The sequence below is a fragment of the Episyrphus balteatus genome, chromosome 4 (genome assembly GCF_945859705.1).
Source record: "Episyrphus balteatus chromosome 4, idEpiBalt1.1, whole genome shotgun sequence".
NCBI lineage: Eukaryota > Metazoa > Arthropoda > Insecta > Diptera > Syrphidae > Episyrphus > Episyrphus balteatus.
Genome location: NC_079137.1, coordinates 74,420,507 through 74,439,763, shown reverse-complemented (window position 1 = coordinate 74,439,763; position 19,257 = coordinate 74,420,507). Strand labels below are relative to the sequence as shown.

General features: G+C 35.6%; 1 protein-coding gene across 1 annotated transcript; it reads left to right on the top strand.

Annotated features, from left to right (window-relative positions):
* The first annotated feature begins 1,768 nt into the window (after positions 1 to 1,768).
* On the top strand, positions 1,769 to 10,038 carry LOC129919364 (mucin-2-like). The gene has a single exon (XM_056000221.1). The coding sequence runs from the start codon at positions 1,777 to 1,779 to the stop codon at positions 10,036 to 10,038; it is 8,262 nt and encodes a 2,753-aa protein (XP_055856196.1). The 5' UTR covers positions 1,769 to 1,776.
* The last annotated feature ends 9,219 nt before the right edge of the window (positions 10,039 to 19,257 follow it).

Here is a 19,257-nt window from a genome sequence, read left to right as displayed (position 1 = left end):
AAATAACGTTTGAGCAGAATTTTTAGCAATATAAATATTGTTTTTGGTTGAAAAATTACTAAAAAAAAGTGGAAAATTCTCAAAATAATTGAAAATCTTTCAAAAAAAATTTGTTCGAAGTCGTACCGATAAATCGAAAAACTAATGACGTCAATCGATTTCTCGGGTCCGAAATAGGGCGAAACAGTTATTCGCGCGCCTGTCAAGAATTTCGACTTGCACAGTGTTATTATTGTATTGTAATTTTAGAAAAAGCTCAGCTGAGTCATGAATCATGAATGCTTCCATTCCAGTGAACAAATGAGATTTTTTGCTGTTTTCCGTCAATACAATTATAGTCTTTGAACAACAACAACAACATCTTAAAGTAGTTACCACCAATTTTTTATGGCTAAAGTTACAGAACTGTTTCACGGATGCCAAAGCGATCATCAGACACCATTATTTCTTCCATTTATATGTAATGCTTAGTCTAGTAGTTTTTGATTTTTATTCGAAAACCATTTTCCATCACACTACTTGAGTATTGAACCTAGACCAAGGGAGTTCTAAGGCCAATATACAATGTAATGGCTTTGAAGCATATTAACATTTAAATGAATAGACGAAGCATTTTTTAATAGCTCCTTCAAAGTATCATTATTGTAATTCGGCTCTTTAAGGTTTTTTGCGCTTTCACTTTTTTCGCTTCACTTATTTTCGAACATGCTTTTTGTAGAAAAAAAGACACCCTTTGGGCCGAAATATAAAAATCGAATTGATTTACCCTTGATTTTTTTGAATCAGGTTATTCACTATACTACTTTCAAACATTCAAACTGTCCCAGTTTGCCTAAAATACACTAAGTCATTTATATGTTGAACAATTTTGACCAATTCTTTATTTTTCTTTATGAATGCCTAAGCGACTAAGCGTATGAAACATAACACCCAGGTCACTGACTGAATGGTCAAGACTTAAAAAGTACCAGATATCGGTTGTTGCCAGAAATGAAGACGATTTACCCACGCGATTCTAATAGAACGATAAATCCCAAGAACATCGAACTCTATTGCATCAACATTTCTTTTTTTTTTTTTAATTTTAATTACACGTGCTTATCCGTTTTCACTGAAAAAATGCTTTTCGGAATCAATGGCCTTGCGGTTTATCTTGACCCAAGCAAATTCTCATATCAATGGACTTCCTAAAATCAATTGAACGCGCTAACGAATCATTGTGCAATCTGATATCAAGATAATTACGAACGATTAATATATGTTCGAAGATAATTCGTAGATACTGATAAGAGTTATGGAAATCAATTTCGAATTCATATAAAAACTCCAAAAAAGCAACTACACATCACAGAACTTTGAAGAAGTTCAGGGATTAAAGATCCCATCAAGTTATAAACAATCAAAAAAAAAAATCAGTTGAAGAGAGCCTAAACAAAAAGTTATAACCAAAACTATCAAGAGCATTTAAATCGTTCTTAAAAGCAAAAAGTTTATTTTTTGCTACAAAGACATGCATCGAGGAGCTTTTTTGTTTTGTGTGGCTCTTTGGGTCGCGGAAATTACCGCAACAAATATACTTAGAGTTAGTTAGAAATAGTGACATTTGATAAATATTATATTTAAAACATTTTTTATTTCTATTTTAAGGATCGCAAATACGAGGCTCAATATGAAATGGCAAATTTTGCTGCGTGTGCTTCAAATCCTGGGAGTGTATTTCCACATGCGGTTGAATGTAATAAATATATTGTTTGCAGGAACGGCAAGCCTCTGACCATGACATGTGATGACGGATCATATTTTGACCCGCAAACGAAGGACTGCAAGGAAGATGTTCATAACGTGTGCCAGGTAACACCATCTCCCTCCGGAGATCGTTGCATTGACTTCGCGGCAGGAACATGTTACGAACATGAGAACAACTGTGCAAAATATTATATGTGTGTTGGCGGTGTTTCTTTGGAGATGAAATGTGACTATAATTATTTCTATGACAAAAAATTGGGATGTTGTGCTGAGGATACCAAGAAAGAATGTCAATACTCCAGAACGACTATGAGGCCGAAACCAACGACAAAATCGACCACAAAACAAACCACTAAGAAAACTACAAAAAAGACGACAAAGACTCCAACGAGATCAACAAAAAGAACATCGTCCACTAAAAAAACTCCGACAGCTACTTCAACACCAACAAAGTCCACCAACTCAACTACAACCCCTAGACGGTCAACTAGTCCGAAAACTAGTTCTGTAAAACCAACCGGAACTACAAGGAATCCAACAAAATCAACTTTATCCACCGAAAAGACAATTTCACCAACTCCGACAACCAATACAAGTACAAGAACTTCAAAACAAACAAAGCCCAGTTATTCAACTTCAACTTCAACAACTAGTTCAACCGGAACACCAAATAATACAACAATTTCACCGACCACCCGAAAAACAACTAAGGCATCACCTAGTTCCACTACAACCACCAAAAAAGGAAGTTCAACCACTCCGACGACTAAAACTACAACAAAGGTATCATCTAGTTCTACTTCAACTACCAAAAAAGGAGGTTCAACCACAACTCCGACAAGTACAGGAACTTCAACACCAACAAAGCCCAATAATTCAAATTCAACTACTCCAGGGTCCACAAGTTCAACCGGTACACCAAATAATACAACTTTATCAACCGAAACTACAACAAAGGCATCATCTAGTTCCACTTCAACCACCAAAAAAGGAAGTTCAACCACTCCGACGACTGAAACTACAACAAAGGTATCATCTAGTTCTACTTCAACTACCAAAAAAGGAGGTTCAACCACAACTCCGACAAGTACAGGAACTTCAACACCAACAAAGCCCAATAATTCAAATTCAACTACTCCAGGGTCCACAAGTTCAACCGGTACACCAAATAATACAACTTTATCAACCGAAACTACAACAAAGGCATCATCTAGTTCCACTTCAACCACCAAAAAAGGAAGTTCAACCACTCCGACGACTGAAACTACAACAAAGGTATCATCTAGTTCTACTTCAACTACCAAAAATGGAGGTTCAACCACAACTCCGACAAGTACAGGAACTTCAACACCAACAAAGCCCAATAATTCAAATTCAACTACTCCAGGGTCCACAAGTTCAACCGGTACACCAAATAATACAACTTTATCAACCGAAACTACAACAAAGGCATCATCTAGTTCCACTTCAACCACCAAAAAAGGAAGTTCAACCACTCCGACGACTGAAACTACAACAAAGGTATCATCTAGTTCTACTTCAACTACCAAAAAAGGAGGTTCAACCACAACTCCGACAAGTACAGGAACTTCAACACCAACAAAGCCCAATAATTCAAATTCAACTACTCCAGGGTCCACAAGTTCAACCGGTACACCAAATAATACAACTTTATCAACCGAAACTACAACAAAGGCATCATCTAGTTCCACTTCAACCACCAAAAAAGGAAGTTCAACCACTCCGACGACTGAAACTACAACAAAGGTATCATCTAGTTCTACTTCAACTACCAAAAATGGAGGTTCAACCACAACTCCGACAAGTACAGGAACTTCAACACCAACAAAGCCCAATAATTCAAATTCAACTACTCCAGGGTCCACAAGTTCAACCGGTACACCAAATAATACAACTTTATCAACCGAAACTACAACAAAGGCATCATCTAGTTCCACTTCAACCACCAAAAAAGGAAGTTCAACCACTCCGACGACTGAAACTACAACAAAGGTATCATCTAGTTCTACTTCAACTACCAAAAAAGGAGGTTCAACCACAACTCCGACAAGTACAGGAACTTCAACACCAACAAAGCCCAATAATTCAAATTCAACTACTCCAGGGTCCACAAGTTCAACCGGTACACCAAATAATACAACTTTATCAACCGAAACTACAACAAAGACATCATCTAGTTCCACTTCAACCACCAAAAACGGAAGTTCAACCACTGCTACAAAAAGAACTCAGAAAACCAGTACAAGTAGAAAAACCGCAACACCAACAGAGCCCAATAGTTCAACTTTAAGCTCTAGTTCAACCGGAACACCAAATAATACAACAATTTCACCGACCACCCGAAAAACAACTAAGGCATCACCTAGTTCTACTACAACCACCAAAAAAGGAAGTTCAACCACTCCGACGACTAAAACTACAACAAAGGTATCATCTAGTTCTACTTCAACTACCAAAAAAGGAGGTTCAACCACAACCCCGACAAGTACAGAAACTTCAACACCAACAAAGCCCAATAATTCAAATTCAACTACTCCAGGGTCCACAAGTTCAACCGGTACACCAAATAATACAACTTTATCAACCGAAACTACAACAAAGGCATCATCTAGTTCCACTTCAACCACCAAAAAAGGAAGTTCAACCACTCCGACGACTGAAACTACAACAAAGGTATCATCTAGTTCTACTTCAACTACCAAAAAAGGAGGTTCAACCACAACTCCGACAAGTACAGGAACTTCAACACCAACAGAGCCCAATAGTTCAACTTTAAGCTCTAGTTCAACCGGAACACCAAATAATACAACAATTTCACCGACCACCCGAAAAACAACTAAGGCATCACCTAGTTCTACTACAACCACCAAAAAAGGAAGTTCAACCACTCCGACGACTGAAACTACAACAAAGGTATCATCTAGTTCTACTTCAACTACCAAAAAAGGAGGTTCAACCACAACTCCGACAAGTACAGGAACTTCAACACCAACAAAGCCCAATAATTCAAATTCAACTACTCCAGGGTCCACAAGTTCAACCGGTACACCAAATAATACAACTTTATCAACCGAAACTACAACAAAGGCATCATCTAGTTCCACTTCAACCACCAAAAAAGGAAGTTCAACCACTCCGACGACTGAAACTACAACAAAGGTATCATCTAGTTCTACTTCAACTACCAAAAAAGGAGGTTCAACCACAACTCCGACAAGTACAGGAACTTCAACACCAACAAAGCCCAATAATTCAAATTCAACTACTCCAGGGTCCACAAGTTCAACCGGTACACCAAATAATACAACTTTATCAACCGAAACTACAACAAAGGCATCATCTAGTTCCACTTCAACCACCAAAAAAGGAAGTTCAACCACTCCGACGACTGAAACTACAACAAAGGTATCATCTAGTTCTACTTCAACTACCAAAAAAGGAGGTTCAACCACAACTCCGACAAGTACAGGAACTTCAACACCAACAGAGCCCAATAGTTCAACTTTAAGCTCTAGTTCAACCGGAACACCAAATAATACAACAATTTCACCGACCACCCGAAAAACAACTAAGGCATCACCTAGTTCTACTACAACCACCAAAAAAGGAAGTTCAACCACTCCGACGACTGAAACTACAACAAAGGTATCATCTAGTTCTACTTCAACTACCAAAAAAGGAGGTTCAACCACAACTCCGACAAGTACAGGAACTTCAACACCAACAAAGCCCAATAATTCAAATTCAACTACTCCAGGGTCCACAAGTTCAACCGGTACACCAAATAATACAACTTTATCAACCGAAACTACAACAAAGGCATCATCTAGTTCCACTTCAACCACCAAAAAAGGAAGTTCAACCACTCCGACGACTGAAACTACAACAAAGGTATCATCTAGTTCTACTTCAACTACCAAAAAAGGAGGTTCAACCACAACTCCGACAAGTACAGGAACTTCAACACCAACAAAGCCCAATAATTCAAATTCAACTACTCCAGGGTCCACAAGTTCAACCGGTACACCAAATAATACAACTTTATCAACCGAAACTACAACAAAGGCATCATCTAGTTCCACTTCAACCACCAAAAAAGGAAGTTCAACCACTCCGACGACTGAAACTACAATAAAGGTATCATCTAGTTCTACTTCAACTACCAAAAAAGGAGGTTCAACCACAACTCCGACAAGTACAGGAACTTCAACACCAACAGAGCCCAATAGTTCAACTTTAAGCTCTAGTTCAACCGGAACACCAAATAATACAACAATTTCACCGACCACCCGAAAAACAACTAAGGCATCACCTAGTTCTACTACAACCACCAAAAAAGGAAGTTCAACCACTCCGACGACTGAAACTACAACAAAGGTATCATCTAGTTCTACTTCAACTACCAAAAAAGGAGGTTCAACCACAACTCCGACAAGTACAGGAACTTCAACACCAACAAAGCCCAATAATTCAAATTCAACTACTCCAGGGTCCACAAGTTCAACCGGTACACCAAATAATACAACTTTATCAACCGAAACTACAACAAAGGCATCATCTAGTTCCACTTCAACCACCAAAAAAGGAAGTTCAACCACTCCGACGACTGAAACTACAACAAAGGTATCATCTAGTTCTACTTCAACTACCAAAAAAGGAGGTTCAACCACAACTCCGAAAAGTACAGGAACTTCAACACCAACAAAGCCCAATAATTCAAATTCAACTACTCCAGGGTCCACAAGTTCAACCGGTACACCAAATAATACAACTTTATCAACCGAAACTACAACAAAGACATCATCTAGTTCCACTTCAACCACCAAAAACGGAAGTTCAACCACTGCTACAAAAAGAACTCAGAAAACCAGTACAAGTAGAAAAACCGCAACACCAACAGAGCCCAATAGTTCAACTTTAAGCTCTAGTTCAACCGGAACACCAAATAATACAACAATTTCACCGACCACCACAGTGGGAACAAAGTCCACATCGAAAGCACCAACAGTTTCTCCAACTGCTTCACCGAATTCCACTGGTCCAACTGGTCCAACTAAATCAACTCGTCCTACTCGTCCAACGAAACCAACTCTTCCAACTCCGTCCACCAAGCCCACTGCAACACCAACTTCAAAAACAACTCCGTCAACCACTACAAGTTCAAGAACTTCAAAACCAACCAAGCCCAATAATTCAACTCCAAGCGGAACACCAAATAATACAACAATTTCACCGACCACCACAGTGGGAACAAAGTCCACATCGAAAGCACCAACAGTTTCTTCAACTGCTTCACCGAATTCCACTCGTCCAACTGGTCCAACTAAATCAACTCGTCCTACTCGTCCAACGAAACCGACTCTTCCAACTCCGTCCACCAAGCCCACTGCAACACCAACTTCAAAAACAACTCCGTCAACCACTACAAGTTCAAGAACTTCAAAACCAACCAAGCCCAATAATTCAACTCCAAGCTCTACTTCAACCGGAACACCAAATAATACAACAATTTCACCGACCACCACAGTGGGAACAAAGTCCACATCGAAAGCACCAACAGGTTCACCGAATTCCACTCGTCCAACTGGTCCAACTAAATCAACTCGCCCCACTCGTCCAACGAAACCAACTCTTCCAACTCCGTCCACCGAGCCCACTGCAACACCAACTTCAAAAACAACTCCGTCAACCACTACAAGTTCAACTGGTCCAACTAAATCAACTCGTCCTACTCGTCCAACGAATACAACTCCGTCCACCAAGCCCACTGCAACACCAACTTCAAAAACAACTCCGTCAACCACTACAAGTTCAAGAACTTCAAAACCAACCAAGCCCAATAATTCAACTCCAAGCTCTACTTCAACCAGAACACCAAATAATACAACAATTTCACCGACCACCCGAAAAACAACTAAACCTACAACAAAGACATCAGTAAGTCCCACTACAACCACCAAAAAAGGAGGTTCGACCACCCGAAAAACAACAAAGAAACCAACTAGACGCACAACAAAAAAACCATGTGACATGACACCAACAAAAAAAAGGACCACCACAACAATTCGATCTTCGACGCGTCGTCCAACCAAACCAACAACAAAATCAACATCGCAAACAACTTCAAAAACAACTCCAAAAACAGTTTCAACTAGATCGACACCGTCCACAGCAAGAACAAACCCAACAACGAAAGGATCAAAGCCTTCCACTACTCCAACCAATACTACAGTACCATCATCCTCAACGACAACAACAAGTTCCACAACTCCCGACTCAACTGGAATAACTATGAGTTCACAAGAACCTATCACAGACGAATCATCGACATCTGAAGAACCAACGACATCCGAGGAACCAACGACATCTGAGGAACCAACGACATCCGAGGAACCAACGACATCCGAGGAACCAACGACATCCGAGGAACCAACGACATCCGAGGAACCAACGACATCCGAGGAACCAACGACATCCGAGGAACCAACAACGGTTACAGACGAGTCAACACCACCGAACAATGGTTCCACTTTACCAACAAAATATCCAACTCGTCCTACTCGAACTAGTCCAACTCCTTCAACTAAACGCCCTCGGACTACTCGCCCAACTCCTTCAACTAAACGCCCTCGCCCAACTACTTCAACTAAACGCCCTCGGCCTACTCGCCCAACTCGTCCAACTCGCCCAACAAAGCCCACTACAACACCACCTTCAAATACAACCCAAGGAACAAGTTCAACTTACACTTCCACAGAAGGAACAAACTCCACATCAAACCAATCAACAACTTCCATAACTCCAACCAATGCTACAGTAACATCAGTCTCAACGACAACAACAAGTCCCACTCTCAACACAACTTCATCAACATCGACATCTGAAAAACCAACGACACCCAAGGAACCAACTACATCTGAAGAGCCAACAACGGTTACAGACGAGTCAACACCACCGAACAATGGTTCCACTTTATCAACAAAATATCCAACTCGCCCAACTCGTCCAACTCGACCAACTCCCACCAAGTCCACTACAACACCATCTTCAAATACAACCCAAGAAACAAGTTCAACTAACACTTCCACAGAAGGAACAAGCTCCACATCAAACCAATCAACACCTTCCATAACTCCAACCAATGCTACAGTAACATCAGTCTCAACGACAACAACAAGTCCCACTCTCAACACAACTTCATCAACATCGACATCTGAAAAACCAACGACACCCAAGGAACCAACTACATCTGAGGAGCCAACAACGTTTACAGACGAGTCAACACCACCGAACAATGGTTCCACTTTATCAACAAAATATCCAACTCGCCCAACTCGTCCAACTCGACCAACTCCCACCAAGTCCACTACAACACCATCTTCAAATACAACCCAAGAAACAAGTTCAACTAACACTTCCACAGAAGGAACAAGCTCCACATCAAACCAATCAACACCTTCCATAACTCCAACCAATGCTACAGTAACATCAGTCTCAACGACAACAACAAGTCCCACTCTCAACACAACTTCATCAACATCGACATCTGAAAAACCAACGACACCCAAGGAACCAACTACATCTGAGGAGCCAACAACGTTTACAGACGAGTCAACACCACCGAACAATGGTTCCACTTTATCAACAAAATATCCAACTCGTCCTACTCGTCCAACTCGTCCAACTCGTCCAACTCCCACCAAGTCCACTACAACACCACCTTCAAATACAACCCAAGGTACAAGTTCAACTAACACTTCCACAGAAGGAACAAGCTCCACATCAAACCAATCAACACCTTCCATAACTCCAACCAATGCTACAGTAACATCAGTCTCAACGACAACAACAAGTCCCACTCTCAACACAACTTCATCAACATCGACATCTGAAAAACCAACGACACCCAAGGAACCAACTACATCTGAGGAGCCAACTACGTTTACAGACGAGTCAACACCACCGAACAATGGTTCCACTTTACCAACAAAATATCCAACTAGTACTGCTCGTCCAACTAAACGCACTCGTTCAACTACCACCAAAAAGACCACTACAACACCATCTTCAACTACTATGAGTTCAACAACAACAACACCTGAAGAACCAACAACAACCGAAGAGCCAACAACAGAAGAATCAACAACAACAATGGATGGTTGTGGTGGTGAACACTCAACAGATGAATCAACTTCAACGACAGACGAGATCACAATAACTTCAGAACTTCCCAGCACAGATGATACTTCAACAACAATGGACGATTGCTGATCAAGAGAAATAACAGGTACACCAATACAAATAAAAAATACAACAACAAAAATTCAAATTCTAGATACTTGAATTCCAATAACAGGTACAGGACAACAACTCCAGAACCAGTTCAAACCACATGGATTCCAGTAATAATTGTGAATAATTCTACATCCGAACCTAAATTGAAACCATCAATCTACCAAAAAAAATGTCTACACTCTTTTTAATATCAAAACGATGAAATATTATTTAAATCAAAATCGTTCGATTCTATTTACAGATAGAAAGCGATTTCTAACGTCATTTACTTTTATTTTTCCTCTGACAATAGATGCAAAAATAACGTTTAGATTAATTTTTATGTATTGTATATTTAGTTTTAAGTTTAACTTATTTCAATAAATTATTTATCAAAGCAAGAAAAAAAAATCACATACATATGTTTCTATTTTTTCAATTTGTGCATTATGATCTAGTTTTTAATGAAATTTTGGATTGCACCTACTATGTACATTAGGGTGGTCCTTCCCTTCAAGCAAGAAAACGGAGTTCAGAAAAGACACTCCGACCTCCGACCGCGAAAGACGGGGTTGCACTCACACACTTGCAACTTTTTGTATATGAACACAAAGTCGAAGGAGAAATCGTGGTGAAAAAACCAATATACATATAAAATCGGCTCCGCGGTGATTCTAATTTCCATACTAATTTGAGCCGCCTTCGGACCAGTTTCTGCCTCGAAGTCGGACTCAGCTCCGCCTGAGGCGGAGCGGATTCGGACCGAGGTCGGACCTGTTTGCTTGAAGGGTTAGGAAAAATGTGTGTATTCATATAAACGCGTTATGAGTAATTTTTTTTCTAACGGATTTATGTGAAAGCTTAAAAAACCGAGTGGGTAAACAAACAGAAGTTTTTTTTGTCAAATGGAAATTCCCCGCGTTCAACGCAGGCCACCTGAACTTAAGTTCTGAATTTTAAGAGGCTCTGGTTGGTCAGATTCAAATGTCACCTACATTTTTTCTGATATCTGACTATTTAGAGCCTCTAAAAATTCATCGATTCTCCCGCACAGTCACAACTTGTGAGAGTCACAAAAAGCATTTATTCTTCGTTAAGTTATTGTGAGTTGTGATCTGCTCTATAGGAGATTACAAGTTGTGTATGCGGGGGAGAATAGGGGTGTGTTAAGTTCATGTATGGCCTACGTTGAAAGGGGGATTAAATTCTCGATTTCAAGTCAAAAAAATACTAACGTTGTTTTCGATTGGCCGTCCAAGTCAAAATCCACTCAAAAACTCTTACTGAGAAGTCAAAACAAATTTCCTGGTGCAAAAACAAATAATTTTTATTCGATTGCTAACCAACACAGATACAAAAAATATCAGAATTTAATGCAAGCGATTTAAATTATTCCATTGAATTTCAGAATGAGTGACACCTTGAGAGAAATCAATCGAAAACGACAACTTCGATAAGTTTTCCATTATGTCGTTTTCGATTGGTTTCACTCAAGGATTCACTCATTCTGAAATCCAATAAAACAGTTTAAATCGCTTCCACTCAATTCTAAAATTTTATATCTGTATTATGTCGTTTTCGATTGGAATCACTCAAGGATTCACTCATTCTGAAATCCAATAAAACAGTTTGAATCACTTCCACTCAATTCTGTTTTTTGTGTTTGTGTTAGTTATTCTGTGAAATTTTGAATGTCAAATATAAATTAATTTTTTTTTTCCTTCAAATGAAATATTGCAAATTAATTTTCAAAAACGGTAATATTCAGCTAATAAATGGGACAGTTGGTTTGCAGAATATTTTAAGTAAGTATATAATGCGTTTATTTGTTGAATTACAGAAAAAAGTAACATTTTGAATGAAAAACCAAAAAAATTAGTGATTGAGTGATTATTTTGACTTTTAAATATTCATGTATTAGTGCTTCTGGATTTGATTCTGATTTTGAATCGAGAAGAGAATTTCTCTTCTGAGAAGCGTTCTTACTGTCATTTTTAATTCAATAAAACGGTTTCAGAAGACTTCCAAACGCTTCCGGACGCTTCTGGACGTCCAATCGAAAACGACATTAGTGAATAATAAAATAAATTTGTTTTGCTTTTCTACTAGGGAATTTGTTTTGACGTTTAATTATATAAATATTAGTGATTTTGAGTCGATTCTGATTTGAAATCGAGAAGAGAATTTTTCCTCTGAGAAGCGTTCTAGCTGTCATTTTTATGACAATAAAACGGTTTCAGAAGACTTCCGGACGCTTCTGGACGTCCAATCGAACACGAAAACATTAGTTTCACTCGAGAATTCACTAATTCTGAAATCCAATAAAACAGTTTGAATCGCTTTTACTCAATTCTGAGTTTTTTTTTTTTATTTTTTACTTGCGATATAGGTACTATAGGGCAAGTTTAGGATTCGTAAAAAAAATCGAACTCGAGATAACAATTTTACATGACATTACGATGATGGAGAATGCCAAAAAAGTGGGTCCGGCAATTCTGTCTGTCTGTCTGTCTGTCTGTCTGTCTGTCCGTCTGTCTCTATCTGGAGCTGCAGCCTAAACGAGTGAAGTGATTTTCTTCAAACTTGGTAGTTAGCAGTTTTTGGTGATTCCCTAGAGGGGAAATTGAAATTTTTTTTTTATGACCAAAACTAACGGTACCTGCCATATAACGGAAATAGAAAAGTTAATTTTTTTCAAAAACGGCTCTAACGATTTTGATTAAAATTTTTGTGTGTAATACTACACATAAGGGCCAACTTTTTAAATAAAAAAAATATTTTTTGTACCGTTATTAACGGTACCTGTCATAGAACGGTTTTTTTCGTTTCTGAATATCTCGTACAAAATTAACCCGATTTAAATGAAAATTTTTATACAAAAGTGCGTAAGTAAAGATAATATTAAAATTTTAGAAAATTTTCTAAAAACGCATTTTTGGTTTTTTAAAAAATATTTCAAAATTTTTTTTTGAAAAATCAATTTTTTGAAAACGGATCAATGAAAAATTTTGAAATTTAGTTTTTATGTGTAAATAAATTATTTCTTCAAAATGGCATACCAACTTTTTTTTTGAAAAATGTTAAAAAAATTTTATATATAAAAAATTGTTTTTTTAAAAAACGGCTCCTACAATTTTCAAAATTTTTTTTTTAAAAATACCTTTTTATACGAGAAATAAAATGGCATATTTGTTTTTTTTTTAAGATATTTTAAAACGGAGTTTTATTAATTATAAAAACAGATTTAATTTTTTTATACTACTTATGAAATTTCTTCAAAATATCGAATTTTAAATTTCTTGAATAAAAAGCTTTAACATTATAGTTACTTTAAGCATAAGAGCAAGTACGTGCGACCCCAGTCGTGCAATTTATTTTGTATTGGTGAACAATCAAATAAAAATGTTTTGGTTTGACGTTTAAAGCCTGGTACGCTGCTCGCGCTAAATTTTAGCCGAGATAAAATTCCCATACATGTTATCGATAATTTGTATGGGATCCATTTTAGCTCAGATAAAATTTTTCGATAATTTGTATGGGAGCTAAAATTTAGCGCGAGCAGCGTACCAGGCTTAAGTATATTTAAATATACATAAGTGATTTTGAGTGACAGATCATCAAAATTACCCTGCAAGCAAACGAGTCCGACCTCGGTCCGAATCCGCTCCGGCTGATTCCGACCTCGACTATGAAACGGGTCCCACGGCGGGCGGCTCAAATTAGTATGGAAAATATAATCACCGGCGGAGCCGATTTTATATGTATTGGTTTTTTCACCACGATTTCTCCTTCGACTTTGTGTTCATACACAAAAAGTTGCAAGTGTGTGCAACCTCGTTTTGAGGTCGGAGTGTCTTTTTTGAACTCAGTTTTCTTGCTTGAAGGGTAGGTATGGAGAACTTCCCGTTATTGTAGAAACTTGTAATTTGGAACAGTAATAGGTCGTGTGGAAAAAATTCAAAAAATTTGAAATTTTCAATTCGGGGGAATTTTCATCAAATTTTTAGAGAACTTTAAATAATTATCGTAGAATCTTGAAACTTGGTAAAATGGTAGAGTAGGTAGTTTATACAGAGAAAAAAATTTAAAATTTGAGAATTATAGCTAGGGGGCGTGGTAACCTCACATTTTCACTGAATTATCATCAAATATTATAAAGTACTTCTGATAGAATCTTGTATAGATTTGTAGAATCTTATGTAAAAGAATAATTTTAAAAATAGACATTCTCTAATTAGAGGACTGATATCTAAGAGTTCTCCTAACTGCACAAAAGAGTTCTCCTAACTGCACAAAAGGACTAAGATGTAAAAGTGTACCAAGTTCTAACGTTTGATTTTAAATTTGTATCAGTTAAATTTCGATTGTGTACTTGACAGTTTTTCAAATAACTTTAAAAATTTTTCATATTTAAAGAAACTCTTTAAAAATGTAGTAGAATATGAGTGCTATGTAGTTTTTCACCATAGTACACATAAAAAGGTAATATATTCCGAACTGACATTGGTCGCCAGATTGTCAAAACATGACACTTTGGCGACCAATGTCAGCTACCGAATTCTTAATTGTTGACGAAAAACGCACAAAAACCGATAAACCACGCACACCACTAATTTTTAAACAATTATTTACCATTTTCCGCGATAAAACACGAAGAAAATTTGTTATTTTTCAATTTATAATATTTTTAAATGACATTTTATAAATTAATGGCGTTTTCGATTGGCAGTCCGGAAGCGTCCGGAATCATTCTGAAAGCGTTTTATTCGCACAAAACTGACAGTTTTGTATGAAATAAATTTTTTCAGAATGATTCCGGACGCTTCCGGACTGCCAATCGAAAACGCCATAAAACAAAAACAAATTTCCTGTTTACTGCGATTGAAATATAAAAATTAAAGGCCGTCTTGACAGATTGGTGCCCATTTTTGACAAACAAATTTTGACAACGTTCGGAATATATTACCTTATTAGGTTTGTTCCAGACTTTTTGTGCACTAAATTCGGCAGTCTGTCAAATTAATGAGAGTTGGGAGAGAATTCTCCCAGAAGGAAATAAAACTACGAAAGACTGCCAAAAAGTCTGGAACAAGTTGAACACCATTATACAACACAATTTCATATTTTATGCTTTCTTCGATAAACATTAACACTTTTTTAATGCAAAAAACACGTAAACGCGATTCAATTTAAATGATTTGTTTTCTTCTTTATTTATTTGTTTGACATACGTCAACTTTTCATTTGACAGAACACATATTTCTGCCGGAAAAAATTCTCTGGGCTAAATTTGTCAGGGTGGGGAAATTTTTTATTCTCTCGTGAGCGCTCTCTTCTACACAATTTTAGAAGTTGCGAACAGACTCTGACCAAAAATAACCAAAAATTACTAAATTTGGCAGTTGCAAACTGAGTGTGGAACGGACCTATTATGTGTACTGTGGTTTTTCACTACTGTATGCCGATAGTTAGTCCAGTCAATATGGACAAGAAAATAGCAATGCTATGTATATACCAACATAATTTGAAATATAAAAAACGGTTCTGTAGGAGCTACCGTTAATATGGATTGTTTAAAAAAAATTTTCATTTAAAGATAGACTAAGGGCCAATTTTTCCAATGGTCAGATAAATTAAGCGACATTATTTTTAAATTAATTTTTCTGATACGAATATTTTTGTCTTCATGTTCAAAGTAATACAGTTGGTTGAGAATTATTATACAACCAATAAATTATCTACCAGCAACATTTTAAGTTATATAAATATATTAAATGGCTACTTACTTTATTAAAATCCTTTAAATTCTGAAATCCTCTTTGTATCTTTAGCATCAACTAGCGATATAGATTATCTGGTTCTGGTTTTTTGAATTATGTACACATTTCTTTAAGATTTCTTTTTCAAATTTCTATAAAATGAATAAATAAAAAAAAAGAAAATTATAAAAATGGTTTTAATCAATTTTAAAATGCTGCTCACAACATGTCGATTCCTTTTATGCAATGGACTGGACAGGGGTCAAATCGTCGCGTACGTTAACGAGTAACACGTGAACGGAATCTGTTCATTTGGCATGATTATGTATACGTACAGCAAACGACTTTTGAACAAATTATAAACGGGTTCAAAAAGTAAAAAAAAATTCAAATAAATAATATTATTATATTAATTAAACTGTTTGAAATCACGAAAACATACAAATATTTATGTTTCAAAATCGTTAGAGCCGTTTTTTTGAAAAAGTAATTAATATTTTATAAATATTTTTTTGAAAAAAAAAAAAACTTAAAAATTAATTTCGTATGCCATTTTGTAGAATCTTTTAATCAATATGTAAAACCAAAATTTCAAAAAAACTCAATGTCACGTTTTCGAAAATTTGATTTTTCAAAAAAAAAAAAAAATTTATTTTTTTTTTAAATCCAAAAATTATTTTTTTCAAAACTTTGTTTTTGATTTATATTAAGACAGTATAAATGTTTTTGCATTAAAAAAAATCGTTATAATTGAACTAGTAATTTGGAAGATAATTTGAAATTAACAAAAAAAAAAAAAAAAAAACGGTTCTATAGGAGATACCATTAATAAGGATTTTTCAAAAAAAAAACTTTTTTCATTTAAAGATAAACTAAAAAGACAAAAAAGATAGACTTAAAATTAATACTTGATTTTTTTAACAAAAAACGTAGGAGCCGTTTTTGATAAAATTAAACTTTTCCAAAATTTGTATATGACAGGTACCGTTATTTTTGGTCAAAAATAAAATTAATTCAAAAACCTCTCTGTACAGGATCCAAAAACTGCAATATATTAAGTTTGAAGTAGATCGGCTCATCCGTTTACGCTGTAGCTCCTTATGCAGACCGACAGACATCCTGACAGACAGACGGACTTTCGAGACCCACTTTTTTCGCATTCTCTATAATCGTAAATGCATAACTTGATATAAAGTACCCATATCGCAAGTAAAAATAGTGGGACTTGAACATTAGGCTGTGTCAAAAATGTATGGCAAACAAAATTTGTTCGAATTTCAAAGGGGGAAGACTAAGAAGGGTTTAAAAAATAATCGAAATCGGTTAATATCTTCAACCTCCGGATTGGCCTTGAAACTTGAAAAAAAATTTAAAACTTGTATTTTTAGAAAAAAAATTGATCACCCTAACGCCTTATTCTCTTGGATTTATGAAGAACTGTTCATATTCAATGAAAAAAAGGCCAAATAGTAAGAAAGTAGTAAAACACAATTTTAAACCTTTTTTATATTATTTCTTGGATTTTTTGTTTAAGTTTGCTCTTTTTTTACTTCTTTCCTATTCCGGAAGTCCTTAACCAATTTGAACAAATCTGTTTTTTTTTTCTACTCATAAAAAAGTTGTCCAAAGCTATTATCACAGATAATAAATTATGATTATATCTGTGCTATTATATTAAAAAAAAATAATAAATAATAATAAAATAAATAGATCAATTTTTTTTTTCTAAAAATAAAAGTTTTAAAATTTTTTTAGGTTTCAAGGTTAATCCGGAGGCAGAAGATATTTGCTTTTGAAGTCAGCAGAGCAATTTCTAGTATTCAATTAAATCTGTCTTTTACAAAAATTGTCATGCGTAATTTTGGAAAAAACTCAAGAACGTCTTAACCGATTTGGCTGATTTTTGTTTTGTTTTCTTCATTTTAATGTGTTCATATTCATATTCAGAAAAAATAAAAAAACAGGATATTTAAGAAGAAAAAAGAAAAATTAAATCGAAATTTTGGTTTTTTTTTTTTTGAATTTTTGTCAAATGGGAGCTTGAGACATTATTTGATACCTTCTATTTTCAATATTTATGTTTATAAGTAATTTACTCTGATGGTATTTTTATTATACAAAAATAACTGCTTACAAAAATAACTCTATCCAAACAGTAGACAAACTAGTTCATATTGAAATTCAGTATTTATTGAAAAATTAAATTAATTTGTTTGCATAGTATTTTTATTATTTTGTTGCATATAGAGGGTGTCTAAAAAGTAATGGACCAAACGAAATGTGCTGAAAGGCCAACTTAAGATCTCTCAGAAATTGGTAACTTGTTCATCCCAAATCCTTACGGTTTTCGATTAAATATGCAGTTCTTGTGAAATTTCGAAAAATCCCTACTTTGCAACAGTATTTTGCTTCCTCTGCCCATTATTGATTTTTGTTTTTTACAATTCTTTCACTAAAACATTGCCTAACAATAAGAAACAATTAATTAATAAAAATATTTTTTATTTCATACCCCATTTTTCTGCAAGTTAATTAACAGTTCCAAGTTTCATAAAAACTCAGTTTCTTATTTTTTATTTCAGAGCAACAAGACGAAACAAATTTATAGTGTGTGACTCTGGTTTATTATTTTAAAAACTTTTCCCGGTATTGCAGTTTTCAAAAAAGTATAAAAGTTTCCAAAGTTGAAGTTAGATAAAAAAATATTAAAGATTGAACTCAACAAAACAGGGTTTTTTTCAGAGCAAAAAACCCTTGTATTCATCATAACTTTTTTCTTATAATTTAAGCCGAATAAAGTGCTTCAGCAAAAATGTAGAAATTTAAATAATCTACATTTTATACATTTACAGTTTTTTTGTACAATGCACGGTTCTTGCACTATAGCTCATAAAACTGGAGTTAGGCTCACAGAGTATGAAAATTGTATTATTGCTCCCAACACTACAAAGCAAATCTTAGGAGGGGAAAGGGTTAATATCTATTGTTTTGGTTTACCATGAACCCAAAAAGTGCAAATTAAACCCAAGCACAAGAAATATTTTTATTTTTGTCGACCTGTGTTATTTTTTAAACCATTCTTAGTCTTCACCATTCAAAACTATTATGCGCTATTAGGATTTGAAATTCTAAAAAGTGTTTTTTTGACCCACTCTATTGAACATCCACGTGAATTTACGCTCCCATATCTTTTATGAAAGCAAAATTTCTCCTTGAGTCTGATGCCTTAGACCGCTCGGCCATCCTCACATAGGAGTGGAAGAAGTCAAATTTATCAGACAATTATATACATATACAACGCATGCAGATGCAAATGCTACCAAAAATTACGTTTGGTTTGCTAACGTATGCTGTCATCCCAATCGCTGTGCCCGTTTAATGTATCACGTAATTGTCTTTCGTACATTAGAGTTTACGTGAACGGATGCGACGATTTGACCCCAGGTATAACTAATAA